The sequence below is a fragment of the Schistocerca gregaria genome, chromosome 3 (assembly GCF_023897955.1).
Source record: "Schistocerca gregaria isolate iqSchGreg1 chromosome 3, iqSchGreg1.2, whole genome shotgun sequence".
NCBI classification, from domain to species: domain Eukaryota; kingdom Metazoa; phylum Arthropoda; class Insecta; order Orthoptera; family Acrididae; genus Schistocerca; species Schistocerca gregaria.
This window is the reverse complement of record NC_064922.1, coordinates 691,015,905-691,038,926: the sequence shown is the minus strand read 5'-3', so window position 1 is coordinate 691,038,926 and position 23,022 is coordinate 691,015,905. Positions and strand designations below refer to the sequence as shown.

At 38.0% G+C, this 23,022-nt stretch overlaps 1 protein-coding gene across 14 annotated transcripts in view; it reads right to left on the bottom strand.

Annotated features, from left to right (window-relative positions):
* Positions 1-23,022, bottom strand: part of LOC126354429 (axotactin) — a 547,963-nt gene that overhangs the window by 213,063 nt on the left and 311,878 nt on the right. For all 14 annotated transcript variants that reach the window (XR_007565327.1, XR_007565328.1, XR_007565329.1 and 11 more), the window contains exons 19-21: positions 5,034-5,207; positions 4,696-4,921; positions 2,105-2,352 (exon numbers count right to left, since the gene is read on the bottom strand). Coding sequence is in view for 10 of the 14 variants with exons in the window: in XM_050004068.1 (XP_049860025.1) it covers positions 2,105-2,352; positions 4,696-4,921; positions 5,034-5,207 (648 nt within the window). In the remaining 4 variants the exon portion in view is untranslated. The remainder of the gene's footprint in view (positions 1-2,104; positions 2,353-4,695; positions 4,922-5,033; positions 5,208-23,022) is intronic.

The window sequence follows — 23,022 nt, the reverse complement described above, 5'->3', positions numbered from 1 at the left end:
CATGTGATTTCCAACTATTTCCAAAACTTAAAGGACACCTTTGTGGATTTCGCTTTGATAGTGATGAAGTGAGGCAAAAAGAGGTGAGGTTGTGGCTCTGTCAACAAAATTAAATATTCTACAGCAACAATAGCAACAAGCTTTTCTCTCGTAGAGAGAAATATGCTCATCGTGAGAGTAACTAAGTTGAGAAATAGATATGTAGACATAAAGAATAAAGACACAGTATTTTGATGACATTTGTTTTATTTAACAAGATTTAAGAAGCTTCACATAAAAGAATTTAAGGCATTCCTTTTCAGTGTGCCCCTGTAGCTGCTAAACTATTGTATCTAGTGAATGATATGTTACAAGCAAGCTAGCATACCTAAAAATAGGCCTTTTAATGTAATCAAATAATGGAAACTCCTGGTGTGAATAGTAACAATATAGGAAAAGGCAGATTACTGTTTACCATACAAGAGACATGTCAAAAATGACACGTCTTCTTTATGGTAAGTAGCATCATGTCGTTTTAATATAGTGATATTTGTAACTAGCTTTTACCCTGCAGTTTTGCCCATGTACACGTACTTCCAATATATTTCACTCATACATAAATACCAGAGACATTTAACATATCTGTACACATATTTCTTTTATATCTTTAGAAATGTTGCTCCTGTTATTTCATCTGAATTCTGAGGAAACTTGTAGTTCTGCCAGTAAGTGACTGTTATTTTTAGAAGAAGGATTGTCACAGGCAACTGGCCGAGTCCCCACTGATTTACTCCATTCAGCTCTCAGAGGACGTCAAATGCATTCATGATATCAAGCCATGTGGCATGGCATGGCCCCCAAAACATGCTGGCAAAATTATTGTCTCACTGCAGTGCTCATCCATACAATGTGGGTGATGCACTGAACAGTGCAAGTAAGAGCTAGATTGTGCTTGACACTTTGAAAGTATTCCAAGTCAACTACTTACAGGAACAAAACACCAACAGGCCATTTTCTGATGCTTCTACATGTCATCCCTTCACATTGTTACCCCCACCCCTAGTGACTGTAGTCATATCTTACTCCCATAGTATTCTTATAAGGACAATGAGTCTTCTATATACCAAATTTGGTTGAAATTACTCCAAGCATTCATGATTTATGCTTTTATGGTACCCCCTGCTTGTCACCACCACCCATGTCTGTGGTAGGGGGTTTCGGCACCAACAGAAATCTTCAAGGGCCAGCAAACAACTTATCAAATTTTCATCATAACTGGATGAATTTTATAGGGATGCACAGAAGATGAACAAACAAACAAACTAGGAAATAGTGATTTCATATATTAAATGATGAAGGTTTTATGTATTAGATAATTACTATTGTGAACTACTTAAATTATGAGAATGCTTGGTAAACTTTTATTAAAATATTCATCAATGGAACAGAGAGACAACTTCAATTAAAATCACATGGTACAGTGATGAAAATCCTGGGTAGAATGTAAACACAATGCTTAAGGAAACCATTTACCTCTTGGAGGAGACCTTGAGTAGTTGATAAAAGGAACATAAAAGAAGATGAATCTTTTCTCTGTCTGATAAGTGAGTGGGTTTACTCATTTTATTGCTTATACTCCATTCAGAATTGTGTGTAACCTTGGTAATTTTTCCACGTGGTTTCCTTTCATTCAGGAATGAAATATTGTATGACATAATTTACATCCTACACTCACACTGCCCAGTTATTTCTTTTCTCTGTACTTCTATCTTGGCTTCCCGTAAGCACATGAACTAGTTTATACTTATTGTGATGCGCAAGAACACAGCACCCTATAACAGTCATGGTCACATTAACTGCACGGTGAGCCAAGCACTGTGCAGGGAGAATGAATGAGTGTGTGTGTGTGTGTGTGTGTGTGTGTGTGTGAGTGTGTGTGTGTGTGTGTGTGTAGTAGCGCACGAGTGCATGCACTCAAATGTATACACTGATGAAAAATTAGTAGTGTACTATTATGGTATCACACACTTATCAATATTAGCAGAAAATAGCAAATGGTTTCATAATGTTTTGAGAGTTTAAAGTGAAGCATTGTAATCATTTTCATTTTCCCTAGGGTACTTACTAGTTTCACACAGAGGACCACGATGAGCCCAAGGATTTTCACAGATGCATTGAAATGTACTCCAAAGCTCCTTACATCGTGCACCATTTTTGCATGGATTTGGAACACAAGATGGCTTACAGTCTTTTATTATTTCAGACAAATGGACACTCATGTAGGAATATATATCCAGAACTTCACCATTGACGACTAAGCCTCGGAAGCATCCTATGAGGCCTTGCTTGACAGTGCTCATTTTCAAAAGGTCTCTAAAAATGAAGAAAATACTTGTTAAAATGGAAAGTCCTGTATGCAATGTAACAATATTACAAAAAGGATAGTTGATACTCACCATATAGTGATGATGCTGAGTTGCAGATAGGCATAACAAAAAGACTATCAGAAAGTGAGCTTTGGGCTAACAAGACCTTTGTCGGTAATAGACAACACAAACACATACACACACAAAATTGTCTCTCTCTCACACACACACACATATGAACACAGTCTCTGGCCTCAGCAGCCAGAGACTGTGGTCATGTTTCTATGGAACAATTGCCAAAAAGAGTATCTGTCCATGCACACAATAAAGGCTGGATGGATGGAGGAGTAATAAGGTTGTGGACAGATAAAATTTGGTCTAGGCAACCTGGAAGCCTACTGAAGAAGCCTGACCTTTTAGTATGGGATCAGTTTTGTCCTTATTGAATGGATGTTAAAAATAGACTGAATTAATTGATTACTCAGATAGCTGTAATATCAGGAGGGCTAACTTGTTTATTTCAACATTTAGATGTGTGTATCAACAGACCATTCAAGGGACTTATGGAGGAGGACTGGAGCAGATGGAAGCAATCTACAGATTTTGAAACTATGTCATCAGGAAGGAGGAAGAGACATAGCACTTCTCAATTTTGTGATTTGGTCAAAGCTTCACAGGACTCTATAAAAACTGAATCAGTGATTCAGTCGTTTCAGAAGTATGGAATCAGTAACACAGTGGATGTTATAGAGGATAATTTACTGATGAGGATTTAGATCCTGACATGGTGGCTTCACATATTCCTTCCTCCAGCTCTGAAGATGGATTTTGAGGAAAAATACTAAAAGGTAAACAGTTTTTTTCTGTTTATATTGTCTAGATATAAAAAAAGGTCTTAAAAAGTGGGGTGTATCTTTTATGCTGGTGTGTCTTGTATACCGGCAAATATGATAATAGGCCCTAACACCACAATACTTTTACGCACTTTTATATGTCTGTGTCAACAGAACTAATCATTTGTTGCTTGAAGATATAGAGTAGCTAGCAATTCTGTCTCATAATTTTGTAGTTTTCTCAACTGAATTTTCCTTTTGATACAATTACTTATTTAATTAGTTACATGTACCACATTTGTACAATACACCATAATGAAGAGGGGTGACTCAGTTTACAGAATATTAACTTACTGAAAGTAAAATATGGGTGCATGCTGGCAATTTAAATGGGGGTTCACGTAAATGAAAACAATATTGTACCTTCCAGCTTACTTTTAAATTTAGGTTTTCTATGAGACGCATTTAATATCATAGGGTATGTTATCAAAGATTACTATAGCAGCATTATTTACCCATTTTTGAGCTAAACTCAGATTTCATGAAGAATAATGAAGGCCAATTTTTTCTTCTTATGTTGCAATTATGAGTTGCATTATCCCTTGAAACTCTAATGAATTATCTATAACAAATTTTATGAGATTCAGTATCTACTATGAGACTGTCTTAAAATATCTAACACTTTAAACAATAGTCTACCACATGATTGAGGGTGAGCACCAAATATTTTTGTTATTGCATGCTTTCAAGGAATGAAGAGTTTCTTTCTTAAATATAAGATTCTCTGGTTGCTGTTCCCCATGACACTACTAAATGAAAATAAGCAAAGTAGTAGTATGTTAACTTCCTACTTTGTTTCTCTCCAATGCCTACAGCAACACAAAGTGCAAAAATGGCTGAACTGATTTGTTTAAGAAGTCTAAAAAGTGTTTGTTTTTCTTCCAATTTAAATTCTCAGCAATATGTACATTCAAAAATAGTGAGTAATCTGAATAATCTGCATTGTTTACTATTTTCTACCTATACTTTAAAATTATCACTCACATTGTATCTTTTGATGCACACAATTGACTACATTGTGTTTGATAACTGATGACTCACATTTAAAAATATGTTTAAATAACAAAGAAAAGATTTCCATTGCAATCTACGTGCTTATAGTGTTGAACACTTTACTGAAAACAAAAAATGATGGCTTTCCACCATTCTTAATGGCTGAACATTGTTGAAGCTCTCTTGGAATCGTGGACCAGAGCCTAGTTACCATTAAAACTATTACAGTAATCCTTTCAACATTTATAAAACAGAAGAACAATTTTTCATGTAATTTTAGCTCTAACTGCTGCTTTCAACATACCTTTATGGGATTTAAGAAATTTTAAATCTGTGATAATGAAAAATTACTTTTTGTCCAATAAATAAACTTAAATCGAGAAAAGAGTTGGAGAGATCCTGTGCCACAGAACTATAATGAAGATAGTAAATTTATTTATTCTTAAAAAGTCTTTAAAACTTACTCCGGTGCTCCTCCTATAAACATGCTTCCTTCAAACGGCCCAAATTCTTCATCTGGCGCAAGATCCACCATTTTTGTCTCTGTATTGATCATGAATCGAACATGATGTTCATTATAGTCAATCCAAATTTTCTGCCACTCTCCTCCATTTAGTTTTCTGCCTGATTTTATTTCCATTACTTTGGAACTTCCATTATTGAGTGTGAAATTAAATGTCAAAGTGAAATCTGCAAACAAAAGAAATATTGAAAACTGTGACTAACGGCTGAAAAATGTTATACTCTTTAATAGGCTTCTTACAAAGAAATGGCACTATAAGAGCTTTGATATTTTGCTTACCATCTGTCAGTGCAACCATGAAGGAGGGATGATTTGGTCTTATTGGTGGCTGGTACAGTAGTATAGCCTTTTCTCCTGTAGTTCGGAAGCTAAATGAAATATCACCCTTCCTCCATCCAGGTACTTCAATGTACGATTGACTCGATGTAAAAGTTACTACATATTTTTGAGTATCTGAAATGTACAAAGAACACATTTAGAGAAGCAACCATAACTTTTGAGACAGTGTACCTGGTAGTAATGTTTGATGTTTTAAATGTGAATTTGTTAACTACTGATATGAAGTCAAGCACAAAACTGTAAACTTCTCAAACTGTCAGCCATCTGTCAGTTTAAAGGCAGTGTCTTCTAAAAAACAGTTTTTATCTCATAGCACAACAAAGTGATGAAGAGTCATAATACATAAGTAAGACATAGATACATCATATTTCTCAGTTCTTTTATCTCATTCATTTTTTAAGGGGTTATCAATACTTTAATTTGTTAAGAATCAATATGAACTTACTAAAGAATTACTTTCCCATAATAATGCCATAAATGAAAAATGTATTTTTATAAAACGGACAGTGAATATGTGTGACGTAAAGCAGTTGAGACAAAACATTTTACTCAAATATCTAAAAATGTTTATCCCTGTATGTTTTATATTCAGATCAGCTGAAAAGAAACTGTATTTTGGAAATATAGTTTGTTACATACTAATGGATTTTTCCACTGCTGCTTGGTACAATAAACTCGTACTTATGAACAAAACTCACATACTGGTAATCTGAACGTGAATTTTTCTTGCAAGACGTATAACATTACTTGCACAACTGACACTTTGTATTTCTCAGTCATAAACAAATTGATGCATACCATTGCACTACTAAAGAACTGGTTAGGATTAAGAGGCCTTATGGAATTTTTAATTAATATAGTACACTGAAAAAGTAGTTCCTTATGCACAAAACAAGTGTAAAACTGTTGCGCGATATTACAAAGATGGGAAAAATTGATTTCAATTATTAAAATAGCTTAAACTTTTGTATTGTGGTTTTTATGAATTAAAATATGCATGATATGTCTGACTCACCCAGCCCATTGCTGATGCACACACAATTTTGTGCAAATTATGAGGAAATAAATATATTGAATTTTATTAAATGGAATCTCCGGTTTCATAAAAATGTTAACACTTATGTAGCCAGTTTCAGCCCCTAGACTATTAGCTACTGTTCAGTCTTAACAGGAGCCGCATTTTCAGCTGCTAAGTATTGAAGCAATAGTGTTCAGAGTTAGTTTGAGTAACTAACTTTAGGATTATTTTGTATCAGAACAGTTACTGTTGGTAGTTTGTTTGGATGATGTTTCAAAGGGCCCTGGGTGTTGAAGCAACAAGGGCATGTGGCCAAGGTAGCAGTGACAGGTAGGTGTGTGCATTTTACAGCTCCCTGGTTTCAGGCTGCTGTGGAACTGTGAGCAGAAGGACCCCAACTATAGATAACATATTCACAGAAAATAATTTAGAGACATTTGTTATGAGCTAGTATTGGAAAATAATCAATGACACTTTAGTCACTTGGGTCACCATGCCAAAGCAAGATTAGCTGGCACCAACTTCTGGTTAATGAACCCATTATATGAATACCTGGTTTTCTTATTGTATTTTGGAGTAAACTGCGGGCATAAGGGCTTTGATCAATTTTGATTTCTGTTAGGCAAAGTTTTCTAGGAGTGATACGTCCAATGTCAGGTTACTGAAAGCTCAAGTCTGCTGACCACAGCCAGGCACACAGATCAGAAGTTAGCAAAAGAAAGATTTTCTTAAATGTTGTCTTATACACTGAAGGGAGTTCCTCAGCATTCATTTGTTCCCTCATAATTGATACACAACTCCTGATGTGACTGCACACTTGCTAATGGCCATGTAATGTCCAGGTAAACCTACACAATATTTTTGTCTGTTCCTATTCCACCCCTGCTCCCAACCCATTGCTCCATGGGTCATATCCCTGCAATAGATCTAGACGCAGGACTTGTTGCATACATTTTCCCACTACCAAATACAGGGTGACAATTATTCAACTACATGAAAAAAATGTAAATTAGTTACAAACGATGGTGTGCACAAACTTTATTTAACATGTAAATGTCACTACAGATATTTGGATTTAGATTGTGACCATGTTCGATATGCCCACCATCATTGGGGATGATGTGGTGCAGACAAATATGAAATTCTGCATGACCCGCTGAAGTGTTGGAATATTTATGCTGTTGATGACCTCCTGAATGACTGTTTTCAGCTCAGCAATGTTTTTGGGGTTATTGCTGTACACCTTGTCTCTAGAATAGTCCACAAAAAGGAGTCACATGTGTTCATATCCGGAGAATATGTCAGCCACTCAAGGCCAATGCCAGTGGCCTCTGGGTACCCCAGAGCCAGAATGCAGTCCCAGAAATGCTCCTCCACAAATCATGATGTCATCGAGCTCAGTCTTGCATGAATCACATCTTGTTGAAATCAGGTTGACTTTGGATGATGGTGGTGAAATCATCGTCCAAAACCTTCATGTACCATTCGGCCTAGGAATATTGCACTAACTATTTTGTGACTGGAGATTGCACACTACACAGTCACCTGTTGAGAGTGATTATATTTCTCGATTGTGAAATGTGGATTTTCAGTCACCCCAATAAGGCAATTTTGCTTAATGATGAACCCGTCCAAATGAAAATGGGCTATGTAGCTAAACCAAACCATACTATTCCCATCATGCTCTGTGGCCAACAGTGCTGTTTGAAGATCCTAACACAAACCGTTCAGAAGTTAGGATGATTTTATTCCCTACAGTTCAATAATTGACACCCTGTACTCCAGTCCTGTCACAAGCATCTCTTACCCAATCAGAGCCAGGGCCACCTGTGAAAGCAGTCATGTTATCCACCAATTTAGTTGCAAACACTGTGCTCATTCCATGTGGGCATGACCACTAAGAAGCTATCTGCCTACACGAATGGCCACCACAATATTGTGGTCACACGCTGCTCAACAAGATGTGCTTAACTTTTACTGCTTCACAGCCTGCGCCACCTGGATTCTTCCCACCAACATCTGATTTCCTGTATTGCACAGGTAGGAACTCATACTGCAACCTATCTTTCATCTCTGTAATCCCTGTCCTCAACCTCCACTGGTCCCTGTTCTCCACCTGCCTCTAAACTCTTCCTTGCTCCCATTCCAGCCCCACATGTGCCTTCTGTCCCACCAGCACACCTGAGTAGTCCTTTCACCTCCTCAACTTCTCTCCTAACCCTCATCCACTTGCTGCCCCACCCCCAAGCTTCCCCCTCCTAGAGCAGCCTCCTGATGATCCTGTCAGCAGCCCACTATCCATCCAGCAGCACACTCCCATCAGCAGCAGTAGCATCTTCTTCTACCCCTACCCTGCTATCCCTTCACCTCCTTGCTCCACAGCTCTTCTGTACCCCTACTACCCATTCCTGCCAAGATTGTTGCTCACGTCAAAAGCAGATGCAGTGGGCCTATAGCGCCAAGACATGATGGTTACAATGTGCATGTGAGTTATGCATGTTTGAATGTGTGTGTGCTTTATATACATTCTAGTCTTTCACCACAACCTATATGGCCACACTGTCCAAGTTGCCTATATTGTATCAGCAACAAAGCTCGATTAGAGTGAGAGGTCGTGTACAGTGAGAAAATTGAGAAAGGAGGTGGGGAGCAGATGGGAGGGTTTGGGAAGTTGGCTGACAATTGTAAGGGAGATGCACCAGGCACAAGTGACATCAATGTGGCACCTGTGAACTCATTTTGGCTGCAGTCAGAGGGTAGTGTGTGCAGTGGACAGAGTGAGTAAAGGATGAGTGAAGGTACAGCCAAGGGGTACATCAGTGTGGGGCAAGGTGAAACATAGCAACTATGAATAACCAATTATTTTCACATTTTTGTTCTATATATAATGCAGCTGCACAAGCAATATGTAGCTGAACATGTCAAAGAGTTATTTGTCGAAAATTCACCATGTAGCGCAGATACTGAGTCCAGATAGGCACAACAAAGATACTCTCACAATTAAAGATTTCAACCATTGAGGCCTTCGTCAACAACAGACACACACACATACACACACACACACACACACACACACACACACACACACACACACAAATGCAACTCACACACACAACTGCAGTCTCAGCCTACTGAAACCATACTGCAGTGGCGGTTGCAGTGTGGTTCTAGTAGCCTGAGACTGTGCTTGTGTGTGACAGTTGCATTTGTGTGTGTGTGTGTGTGTGTGTGTGTGTGTGTGTGTGTGTGTGTGTGTGTTGTTGTTGTTGTTGACAAAGGGCTTAATGGTTGAAAGCTTTAATTTTGAGAGTCTTTTTGTTGTGCCTCTCTGTGACTCAGCATCTCTGCTATATGGTGAGTAGCAACTATTCCTCTCTTGTTACATTCCATCCTGGATTTTCCATTGTTCAATTTTGGTCAAAACTTTCATTTAAATATATATTTCAAATGGTTATATTTACCTTCCTGATTGCAATGATACAATTAGTTTCACTAGAAGCTCAGTTAAGTAAAAGTTATGACTAACAGAAATTTTGACTATAGTAAGTAATGGGGAAACATGATGAGCTACTACACAATAAAATAAGCTATTACAATTCATTCAAAAGTAGGTATTTCATTCTTTCTGGAAATATATTTTCAATTATTTGAAACTAATTCACTCCAAAGATAACTGATATTGAAAGTCCGGAAACTCATAATTTTGATGGTCTATGTTGCCTTAATGCTTACAAGATTGTGAGCTTTAACACTGTAGTTTTGTTATTATATTTTTTTCTAAATCAAACAATGCCAATCACTAATTAATTATGACACTAATTAAGACTTAAATGCTTTATGACTATAATAGATTATTTTCAAGATGGATGCCATTCTCATAAGTAGTGGATTTCTATCCTGTAAACGTAACAGTGTTCCATACACTTATATAATTTACTAACCTCCAACATTTTTCATAAACCACAGAACAGCAAAGACTTATAATCCATACAAAACAGCAACATATAACTGGTTAATTTACAAAACTTTAAGTAGTTTCAGAAATCATATTTTTATGCTTGTCTTTAAAAAGTAACCCCCCCCACACACACACACACAAAATTACCACTCTTCTACTGCATGCAATCAGATAACATCATGACACTGATTCATGTTAGAGTCTAGCTTCAGATACAAAACATATAATACCTAAACTGAAAGAGGCTGTGACCATAATTACATGCACAATAACAATGTCTGTGTGCTATGAGAAGGTCTGCCGTAGTCATTCTGCTAGAGATAGTGTTCATTTGTGTCAAACGGTTTTCACTGTGCAGTCATATTTAATTGTGATGTTTTTCATCCAGCCTAAAAAGCAGTGTACTATTCTGGTGAAATAATTATGCCATTCAACATTGTGACTGTGCTTGTGATATTTAAGTTGATTGCCTTTGCCACTGAAATATTTTTAATTATTTCAGCAAGAGTATGTTTACTGAACAAAAACTTGATAGCAAGAACTGTAACAAACTACAGTATGTAGTTTTCCCTTACCTGCATTCAACAGAGAATTGTGAAAACTTAACTGGCCATTGCTCGCAAACATGCCACAAGTGGAAGTAGAAGTGACTGATTTCCAACATGTAATACTGTGTGTGCTACACCATTAGTACTATTCATTACAACTATCCTTTTTGTCACCAAGCTATCAACTGAGAGAAGAAGTGTCTACCAAAGCAGGTAATGTGGATTAGCTATAATGGGCTGTAGGAGATTGACCAGAAGGATTACATGATGGAGGGATATTTTGCAGGACATTTCCTGTATATGTCATTAACAGAAGTTGGTATTCGAGGCAAGGATCCAGATGGCACACACTGTGAAGCAGCCACTGAACTCGAGCATATTCTGTCATTGGGTGGTCAACTCTGCTTTTGTCTTCAGCTTAGTGGTGGCCATTCTGTCAGGCAGACTGCATGCCACTGATCAGCCCATATAAATTGAGATGCAGAGATTACAGCAGAGCTGGTATATGATATGATGATATGGCTGCTTTCACAAGTGGCCTTAACTCTTACAGAATGTCTTATTCTTGAAGAATCAGGTTTGCCAAGACTGCTAGTAATTCTTTTTACTACTATTACTAGTTTCAACAGATCTACTTTATCACCATCAGATATTGTAACATTATTAGATGTAATTTATGTTTCACATTGTGTCAACCCTTGGGTTAATCTGAAAGTTATATTATGCATGAAAAACCAAGTTTGCCAAGATTGCTAATAATTTTTTAAATTACTATCTCAGGCTTTGACAGATCTAGTAAGAACCAGTGATGACAGCATAGATCTGTTGAAACCAGTAATAGTAACAAAAAGGCCTACTAGCAGTCTTGGCAAAGTTGATTCTTCAAAGAATAATACAACTTTCAGATCTTCTCCAATGACTGGTGCATCATCGAGTGTATACAGGGTGTTACAAAAAGGAACAGCCAAACTTTCAGGAAACATTCCTCACACACAAATAAAGAAAAGATGTTATATGGACATGTGTCCGGAAATGCTTAATTTCCATGTTAGAGCTCATTTTAGTTTCGTCAGTATGCACTGTACTTCCTCGATTCACCGCCAGTTGGCCCAATTGAAAGAAGGTAATGTTGACTTCGGTGCTTGTGTTGACATGCGACTCATTGCTCTACAGTACTAGCATCAAGCACATCAGTATGTAGCATCAACAAGTTAGTGTTCATCACGAACGTGGTTTTGCAGTCAGTTTACAAATGCGGAGTTGGCAGATGCCCATTTGATGTATGGATTAGCACGGGGCAATAGCCGTGGCGCGGTACATTTGTATTGAGACAGGTTTCCAGAATGAAGGTGTCCCGACAGGAAGACGTTCGAAGCAACTGATCGGCAGGGAGCATGGAACATTCCAGCCTATGACTCGCGACTGGGGATGACCTAGAACGACGAGGACACCTGCAACGGACGAGGCAATTCTTCGTGCAGTTGACGATAACCCTGATGTCAGCGCCAGAGACGTTGCTGCTGTACAAGGTAACATTGACCACGTCACTGAATGGAGAGTGCTACAGGAGAACCAGTTGTTTCCGTACCATGTACAGCGTGTGCAGGCACTATAAGCAGCTGATTGGCCTCCACGGGTACATTTCTGCGAATGGTTTATCCAACAATGTGTCAATCCTCATTTCAGTGCAAATGTTCTCTTTACGGGTGAGGCTTCATTCCAATGTGATACAACACACCGACAAAACAAAAATGAGCTCTAACATGGAAATTAAGCGTTTCTGGACACATGTCCACATAACATCTTTTCTTTATTTGTGTGTGAGGAATGTTTCTTGAAAGTTTGGCCATATCTTTTTGAAACACCCTGTATATTATAGGATAGGTTAAATCTATTTCTGGACTGGATTAGGATGTGCTGGCTGTTTGTCTCACACAGGTCTTGTACTTTTATTTCATTGTGGTATGGCCTATAAGACAAAGTGTGGTTTAAGGTTGGATTAGGACATTATATAGAAATGTTAGTGGCAGAAGATCACTTTGGAACGGGTGGGAAGGGTTGTGGATAGGATGTTTCTCCTTTCTGGGCATGATAAGTAAACAGGGAGGATACGGTTAAGTTATTTCCATCCAGGACAATACCAAGTGATGAGGAGAAGATCCTTTGCAGCTGATTCTTGGGAATATTCAGAGGATTGTAGGAATTTGTGCCTATCTATTATTTGGTGATTCAAGTATTTGTTACCTTTTCTTCTCAAATTTAGAATAAACAGTCATGTATTTAAAAATAAGTAGTTCAAAGCTTTCATGGGCTAACAGAGAAGTATTTACCTTGGAAGTGAATACCCAAATGAGCCAAAACATTATGACACCTGCTTAATAGTGTGTTTGTTCACTTTGTAATGCAGTACAGCAGTGATTCTCCACAGAATGGATTTCACAAGTCTTTGGTAGATTTCCCAAGGTACGTGACACCAGTAGGCTACATACCTGTAAATTATGTGTCAGTGGTTTATGAGCACATAGCTGGCACCCAATAGCTTGTCAGAGGTGTTCCATTGGGTTAAGGTTAAGTGAATTTGGTGCCCAAAACATGAATGATTCTCAAACTACTGTAGCACTATTCTGGCACAGTGACAGACAGTTATCCTGCTGAATGATGCCACTGCTTTTGGGGAACATATTAAGCATGAATGGATGCAAGAGCACTTGCCCGCGAAGGCAAAGGTCCCGAGTTCGAGTCTCGGTCGGGCAAACAGTTTTAATCTGCCAGGAAGTTTCATATCCGCGCACACTCCGCTGCAGACTGAAAATCTCATTCTGGAAACATCCCCCGGGCTGTGGCTAAGCCATGTCTCCGCAATATCCTTTCTTTCAGGAGTGCTAGTTCTGCAAGGTTCGCAGGAGAGCTTCTGTAAAGTTTGGAAGGTAGGAGACGAGGTACTGTCAGAAGTAAAGCTGTGAGTACCGGGCGTGAGTCATGCTTCATTAGCTCAGTTGGTAGAGCACTTGCCCGCGAAAGGCAAAGGTCCCGAGTTCGAGTCTCGGTCGGGCACACAGTTTTAATCTGCCAGGAAGTTTCATAATAGCGCACACTCCGCTGCAGAGTGAAAATCTCATTCATGTCCAGGTAGTCTTCAAGTGTCATGGTGCCTTTGATTACTACTACAGGTTCCACAACACTGCCCCCACTAGAGAGTATCCATGGTGCAGTGAATATTTCAAGCAGCCATTCACCTGGACAACAATATATCCAGACCAGTATTGCTGAGCCAACATGGGAACACATAGAGGTCATCTGCAGTGGAGCCCCATGTTCGAGAACGTGTATGAAGTGGTGTTCTCTGAAACACTTATAACCATACCAGCATTACATTCTGTTGTTAGATCTGCCATATGCCCATACTACTTTACAGAGTGGGCTAGCCTCCAGCCTCCATGTTCAGTGGTGAGGGGTCACATCCAATAACTTCACAAAATCACATCCGAAGCCAAACACATGAAGCAGAACAACAAAAAGTGCAGACCTATTTAAATCATCAAAAAAGAAACACAGCAAAAATTTTTGCAGCAATGCAGATCTGATGGTGCCTGTTTTGAAATTGAATAAAACAAATAATGTATCAAATGTGACAGATAAAGAACAAGGTGGAGCACAGAGTCAAGAAATATGAAGAGAAAAAACAACACACATGAGAATCTACTCAGATGGTTGTGGAAGAGGGATGGCTACAAAAATGAAGACCCTTACAACTCAAAAATCATTAAAATTGAAGGCATAGTGAAGCCTGGAGCAAGATTCAACCAGATCCTCACCAACACTGAAGACTGCAGTAATTTGTCAAGGAGTGACTTTGCAGTTCTTATAGGTGGTTCCAATGATGTATACCATACTGAAATAGCTGCAGAAACACCAGCTCTGAAGACTACACTGTGCAGGTTAACAAACACAAATGTCATATAATTTAAAATACCTCATCGTTACGATTTAATTGAAACTTCAGGTGTAAACATCATAATAACCAAAGCTAACAAATATTTTCAAACAGTTTGCAAACAGTTTAAAAATGAAATGCTTTTAGATATTAAGGAATGTATCAGTTGTAACCATGAGCCCTCTGACAATTGTAACTGCTCGAGAAGTTGTCATACAAGACATGATCAAGGCCTAAGTGGTATAGGAAAGACACTGCTGGCCCGAAAAATACTTAATATGGTAAATAACAAATTATCTTGTAGAGGAAATTTGGAAGATATGTCTCAAAACTCAGAACGCTATCAGGGAAGCGTATAAGGCTGACCAGGCCTGAAATGTGTCAGACTTGGTCAAAACTGGAAGGGGACACTAAGGTGAGCTGTGCATCAAATCTGTATCAGAATCTACAAGGACTAGCCAACAAAATGTGTGAGCTGGAAGTAATTTTAAACTGTAATCTTAAGGAGGTTTCTGTGCTGTGTATCAGTGAGCACTGGCTTTGGGACACTCAGATTTGTGCAGCGAATATACTAGACTCTGAATTAATAAGTAGCTTTTGCAGGGAAACTTACAAATGTGGAGGTGTATGCATCTATCTTAGAAGTAATGTTAAATCTACAGAGGTAAAACTTAGCACGATGAAGTGTGCAGAAAAAGATTTTGAATGTTGTATTTGCGAACTTACAGACTGTCAAACTATCATTGTTTGCATCTATAGTTCCCCATCAAGTGATTTTACCCAATTCTTATATTATATAGACGATGTTGTAAATGAATTATGAGGCAGGTCAAAATGTAAAATAGTTCTAGGTGACTTTAACATTAATGTTAACAAAAGTAATAAGAACAAGATACAATTATTAAATCTGTTTAACACATACAACATGCAACCTACAGAGCAGGAAATTACCAGATATGGGGATGGGTCTGAAACAACACTTGATCAGATATTTACCAACAAACAAAGCTGTGAGTACAATGTTGAAGTGACAGATACAGGCTTTTCTGACCATGTTGTTGTTGTAGTCTTCAGTCCAGAGACTGATTTGATGCATTTCTCTGTGCTACCCTATCCTGTGCAAGCTTCTTAATCTCCCAGTACCTACTGCAACCTACATCCTTTGAATCTGTTTAGTGTATTCATCTCTTGGTCTCCCTCTGCGATTTTTGCCCTCCCCGCTGCCCTCCAGTACTAAATTGGTGATCCCTCAGAATATGCCCTACAAACCGATCCCTTCTTCTAGTCAAGTTACGCCACAAATTTCTCTTCTCCCCAATTCTATTCAATACCTCCTCATTAGTTATGTTATCTACCCACCGAATCTTCAGCATTCTTCTGTAGCACCACATTTCAAAAGCTTCTATACTCTTCTTGTCTAAACTATTTATCGTCCATGTTTCACTTCCATACATGGCTACACTCCATACAAATACTTTCAGTAACAACTTCCTGACACTTAAATCTATACCCGATGTTAACAAATTTCTCTTCTTCAGAAACGCTTTCCATGCCATTGCCAGTCTACATTTTATATCCTCTCTAGTTTGACCATCATCAGTTATTTTGCTCCCCAAATAGCAAAACTCCTTTACTACTTTAAGTTCTCATTTCCTAATCTAATTCCCTCCGCATCACCCGACTTAATTCCATTATCCTCGTTAAGCTTTTGTTGATGTTCATCTTATATCCTTCTTTCAAGACACTGTCCATTCTGTTCAGCTGCTCTTCCAGGTCCTCTTGCTGTCTCTGACAGAATTACAATGTCATGGGCGAACCTCAAAGTTTTTATTTCTTCTCCATGGATTTTAATTCCTAATCTGAATTTTTCTTGTTTCCTTTACTGATTGCTCAATATACAGATTGAATAACAGCGGGGATAGGCTACAACCCTGTCTCACTTCTTTCCCAACCTCTGCTTCCCTTTCATGCCCCTCGACTGTTATAACAGCCATATGGTTTCTGTACAAATTGTAAATAGCCTTTCGCTCCCTGTATTTTACACCTGCCACCTTCAGAATTTGAATGAGAGTATTCCAGTCAACATTGTCAAAAGCTTTCTCTAAGTCTACTAATGCTAGTGCCATTCCTTAATCTATTTTCTAAGATAAGTTGTAGGGTCAGTGTTGCCTCACGTGTTCCAACATTTCTACGGAATCCAAACTGATCTTCCCCGAGGTCAGCTTCTACCACTTTTTCCATTCGTCTATAAAGAATTCATGTTAGTATTTTGCAGCTGTGGCTTATTAAACTGATAGTTTGGTAATTTTCACATCTGTCAACACCTGCTTTCTTTGGGATTGGAATTATTATATTCTTCTTTAAGTCTGAGGGTATTTCACCTGTCTCATACATCTTGCTCACTAGATGGTTGAGTTTTGTTGGGTCTGGCTCTCCCAAGGCTGTCAGCAGTTCCAATGGAATGTTGTCTACTCCCATGGCCTTGTTTCCACTTAGGTCTTTCAGTGCTCTGTCAAACTCTTCACGCAGTATCATATCTCATATTTCATCTTCATCTATATTCTCTTCCATTTCCATAATATTGTCCTCAAAAACATCGACTTGTATAGACCCTCTATATACTCCTTCCACCTTTCTGCTTTCCCTTCTTTGCTTAGAACTTGGTTTCCATCGGAGCTCTTGATAGTCATACAAGTGGTTCTGTTCTCACCAAAGCTCTCTTTAATTTTCCTGTAGGCAGTATCTATGTTACCCATAGTGAGATAAGCCTCTACATCCTCACATCTGTCCTCTAGCCATCCCTGCTTAGCCATTTTGCACTTCTTGTTGATCTCATTTTTGAGAAGTTTGTATTCCTCTTTGCCTGCTTCATTTACTGCATTTTTATATTTTCTCCTTTCATCAACTAAATTCAATATTTCTTCTGTTACCCAAGGATTTCTACTAGCCCTCGTCTTTTTACCTACTTGTTCCTCTGCTGCTTTCACTATTTCATCCCTCAAATCTACCCATTCTTCTTCTACTGTATTTCTTTCCTCCATTCCTGCTAATCATTCTCTCTGAAGCTCTCTACAACCTCTGGTTCTGTCAGTTTATCCAGATCACATCTCCTTAAATCCCCACTGTTATGCAGTTTCTTCAGTTTTAATCTACAGTTTGTAACCGATAGATTGTGGTCAGAGTCCACATCTGCCCCTGGAAATGTCTTACAGTTTAAAATCTGGTTCCTAAATCTCTGTCTTACCATTATATAATCTGTCTGAAACCTCTGAGTATCTCCAGACTTCTTCCATGTATACAACCTTCTTTTCTGATTCTTGAACCAAGTGTTAGCTGTGATTAAGTTATGCTCTGTGAAAACTCTACCAGGCGGCTTCCTCTTTCATTTATTACCCCAATTCCATATTCACCTACTACATTTCCTTCTCTTCCCTTTTCTACTATCAGATTCCAGTCACCCTTGACTATTACATTTTCCTCTCCCTTCACTATCTAAATAATTTATTTTATCTCATCATACATTTCATCAATCTCTTAGTCAACTGAGGAGCTAGTTGGCATATAAACTTGTACTAATGTGGTAGTCGTGGGCCTCGTGTCTATCTTCACCACAATAATGTGTTCACTATCCTGTTTGTAGTAGCTTACCCACACTCCTATTTTTTTATTCATTATTAAACCTGCTCCTGCATTACCCCTATTTGATTTTGTATTTATAACCCTGTATTCACCTGACCAGAAGTCCTGTTCCCCCTGCCACTGTACTTCACTAATTCCCATTATATCTAACTTTAACCTATCCATTTCCCTTTTTAAATTTTTTAACCTACCTGCCCGATTAAGGGATCTGGCATTCCATGCTCCAATCCATAGGATGCCAGTTTTCTTTCTCCTGATAACAACGTCCTCCTGAGTATTCCCCGCCTGGAGATCTGAATGGGGGACTATTTTACCTCTGGAATATTTTACCCAAAAGGACGCCATCATCATTTAACCATAGAGTAAAGCTGCATGCCCTTGGGGAAAATTATGGCTGCAGTTCCCACTTGCTTTCAACTGTTTGCAGTACCAGCACAGTAAGGCCGTTTTGGTTCATATTACAAGGCCAAATCAGTCAATATCCAGACTGTTGCCCCTGCAAATTCTGAAAAGGCTGCTGCCCCTCTTCAGGAACCACACATTTGTCTGGCCTCTCAACAGCTACCCCTCTGTTGTGGTTGCACCTACTGTATGGCTATCTGTATCGCTGAGGCACGCAAGCCCCCTCACCAATGGCAAGGTCCATGGTCCATATGGCTTAAAAAATGATGATAAGGAATGAAAACAATAAGAAATACACAGTCACTTAAAAATACGTACAAATAACACTTATTAATGCACACAACATCAGGGTATTTAATAGTATGTTAAAAGTGTGCATAGAACAAACTGATGATGCAGACAAAAAGTATGACAGTTTTCTCATTGCTTATAAATGTTGCTATGATGTAGCATTCCCGTCAAAAAGAATTAAAGTCAGTGAGAAGACAAACACACTGATAACACAAGGGATTAAAAAATCAGCAACCACCCTTAGAAACCTAAGCAAACATGCCAAAATAAATACAACAACAAAACCATACTATAGGAAATATAGAAGGGTCTATAGGAAAGTTTTACAGGCAGAAAAAAAGGCTAAGCAATGGTTCGTACATTAATAAGGCAAGCAAATAAATCAAAATTGATTTGGAAGGTTATAAACAATAGCATAGGAAAATGTAAAACCAAGACCCATAATTTCAAAATTGAAAGTGAGGGTAAAGTGATAGAAGATGCTCAACACGTAGCCAATATATTCAATGAATATTATGTGAACATAGCACCGAACCTAATTAAAAGTCTGTGGAATTAAAACAACAAAATGTAAAATTAGCAACTTGTGAAAAGACAACGTTTCTGTACCCAGTAACAGAATGTGAAGTTACAAATGCTATTAATAAACTAAAAAATAAAATGTATTGTGGTATTGACAGAATTCCAGACAAGGTAATCAAACATAGTTCTACCAGTACACTCACCTAACGGACATTATTAATACTTCTTTCAGGACAGGGGTGTTCCCATCATAACTAAAACTCTCCATAATAAAGCCACTTCACAAAAAGGATAGTACAGCTGACATAAATAGTTATAGGCCAGTGTCATTATTCTCAGGTTTCTCTAAAGTAATTGAAAGAGTAATGTATGAAAGGCTAGCTGATTTGCTGAATAAAAATAAAATACTTACTAATGCTCAAAATGGATTTAGAAAGAACAGATCCACAGAAATGGAAGTCTTCCAATTCATGAAAATGGTTCTAAATGCCTTGGACAAGAATGAGTTAAGCTGTGGAATATTCTTCAATTTATCTAAAGTGCTTAATTTAATCAGTCATGACTTATTGCTTATGAAACTAGAATGTTATGGGGTCCGGGGACTTGCCTTCAAGTGGTTCAAGTCTTATCTCTCTGACAGACAACAGAAAGTACAAATATGTCATGAAGGCAAAGAGTATCTTTCAGATTTCAAAAAAACTAGCTATGGAGTGCCCCAGGGTTCTATGTTAGGCCCTCTGTTGTTCTTGGTTACTTAAACGATTTGCCAAACCATCAGACAGTGGCAGAAACGGTGATGTTCGCTGATGACACTTGCTTTTTATCAAAGGAACACTGATGATAATCTATGGCAGAGTGTCTCTAGGACAATAAATGAGACAGGAAAATGTTTTAGCAATAATGCTTTGATCATAAATAAGGATAAAACGGCATTGATGAATTTCAGTAACATTAAAACAGTAAATCTAGGATGAGAGTAAAAGCTGAGTTAGGGAACTATGTTATTGCACAAGCTCCAAACACAAAATTCCTCAGTATATGGGTGAATGAGCACTTGAGATTGAAAAAACATCTAGAGGGTTTGAGTAAAAAATTAAGTAAATGCTGCTATGTGCTAAGAATGCTTTGGGGATGTTGCAACACTGAATCCTTGCTGTGTGCCTATTATGCTTACATGAACAGTTTGCTTAGATATGGTGTGATCTTTTGGTGAAATATAGGTATGGATAAACAAGCTTTCAAACTTCAAAAAAGGGCTATTAGAATAATGAAGGGGGTTCCCTGCAGAGTGTCAGGCAGGGATATAATTAAATAATTTAAAATAGTGACTCTTCCTAGCTTATACATTTATGAATGTGTATGCTTTCTGAAAACTCACCAGGAATTTTCAACATTAAATAATCCATTTCATAACCATGAAACAAGGAACAGGGATGATTTTCACAGACACCCACAAAGGAGCACTCTACCAAAAAAGTGTAAACAACCAGCCCAAAATACTTTTTTGTGCATTGCCTTCTACAATAAAGAAAATTAAAGAATTCCATAAATTCAATGTAGATCTTGAACAATTTTTACTAACACATAGTTTTTATAGCATTGAAGAATATCTGAATATGGAAAAGTAATATTATTTATACATACTGATATAAAATATTTGTATTTATTATCCAAGTTTTTGAAACAAATTTAAGATAAGGAGCTATTCTTAATTGACTACATCCATACAACGTATATTGTTAACAGATGAATAAAGAGAATGATTGATTGTTACCCACTTATGGTTTCATTATCCTTCAACCACATTCCATAAATGCTTATTAGAGTAGCATATTGACAGCTACCAGCACATTGACAACTATTGATTACAGCTGTATGGAAGTTGTAAAATGAAAGTTCGTTTCAGCAGGTATTGGTCATTTCGTTTCATGTCTTGGTATGGTATCAGTAAGTTCCATTTGTCATTTATGTATGGAAGAAATAATTATTGATTTACTTCTGCAGTAGGGATAGCATTATCAATCATGCGTTAAAAATACTAAGACCGAGTAAATTTGTTATTTATCTTTTATAGTTACAATATACAATAAGAACATTTCAAATTGTTTTATTTTACAATATTAATGTTCAAATCTTAAAAGCAACCAGTATTATTTGTTTTATATTTACTTTGTGATTTACTATCTTTGACTTGTCAGGAGGCATAAAGTGGATTAGCTTGGCAAGCAAAAAGTACAAAATTTGTTGCTGGTTGGTCACAATGGGAAAACACTATAATATGTGAACAGTTTCTATGACAGCAGAATGTGAGGAGTTGTGAACAGAGTGTAATGGAAATAAACACTAGAAATGTTAATGAGATGTCTGACTTAACAAAAACATGAACCACATGAAGTTTGCAAAGATAACAAACCAACCCAAGAATTTACAGAAAATAATGGACTATGTTCAGCAATTAATGAAATGACTCAGGCATGAAGTTATGTATAAAATGTGTGTTTTTACTGCTCTTCAAAAAATTTAAATTACATTGTAAAAAAGACTCATAAATTTTCTTGAATAAACTACAGTTACAGTTATTTTTTGTATACTTTTTATCCTCATGAACAGTTAGAATAGAAAAGCATTACAAGCTGCACAAGGAAGAATATTCACGATTCAGAAGAGAACAGTGAGATATCTAGCAAAAATACCACCCAGACAGTCCTGTACAGTCAAATTAATGTGACCACATTTTGAATGCCTGAATAATCAGCTTCTGTGGTGGAGAACACTTCAAGACATGCAGAAACAGAGTCTGAGGCTATGGAAGGTACCGACAGGGTCGTGGAGCCATGCTCACTCCAGTGCCATTGCCAGTTGCACTATGTTTCTCAGCTGAGGATACATGGCATGAACAGCCCACTTGAGGTGTCCCACAGATTCTTGATTGGATTTAAATCTGGGGAGTTTTGTGGCCAGATGAGTATGGTAAACTTACCCTGGTGCTCTTCATAACAATGCACATACACTACGATCTGTGTGATGCGTTGCATTGTTCTGCTGGTAGATGCCATGGTGCCGAGAAAAACAAATTGCACATAGGGTGGACATGGGCCCCAAGGATAGATGCACATTTGTGTTGATCCTTGGTGCTTTCCAGAATGATGAGATAACCGAGTGAACGGCCACTGACTTGGAAGCTTCTGACGATTGTAACAGGGAGTTTCCTTTCAGACGTTTCATGGTGCACATGCCAATGGCCAAATGTCCAATAGAGCATAAAATGTGATTCATCTGAAAATGCCATCTGTCACCCATCAGTGGAGGTTCAGTTGCAGTACTGGCATGCAAATTCCGAGCTATGGTGCAAGTGAACAATAGTCAGCATTTGTGCATGAAGCAGTTGCCTGCTGTGGAGGCCCATATGCAGCAATGTTCACTGAACAGTCTCTGGGGAGATACATTTGGTAGCCCCTTTGTTCATCTGGATGGTCAGCTGCACAATAGTTGCATGCCTATTCACCCGTACATGTCTTCACAGCCTTCATTCACCACTGTCATCTTTGGACCATGGGCTCCACAGCTGCCTTGGCACTGGTTATGGGTAGTGTCATTTTGCTGTACATGTTATACTT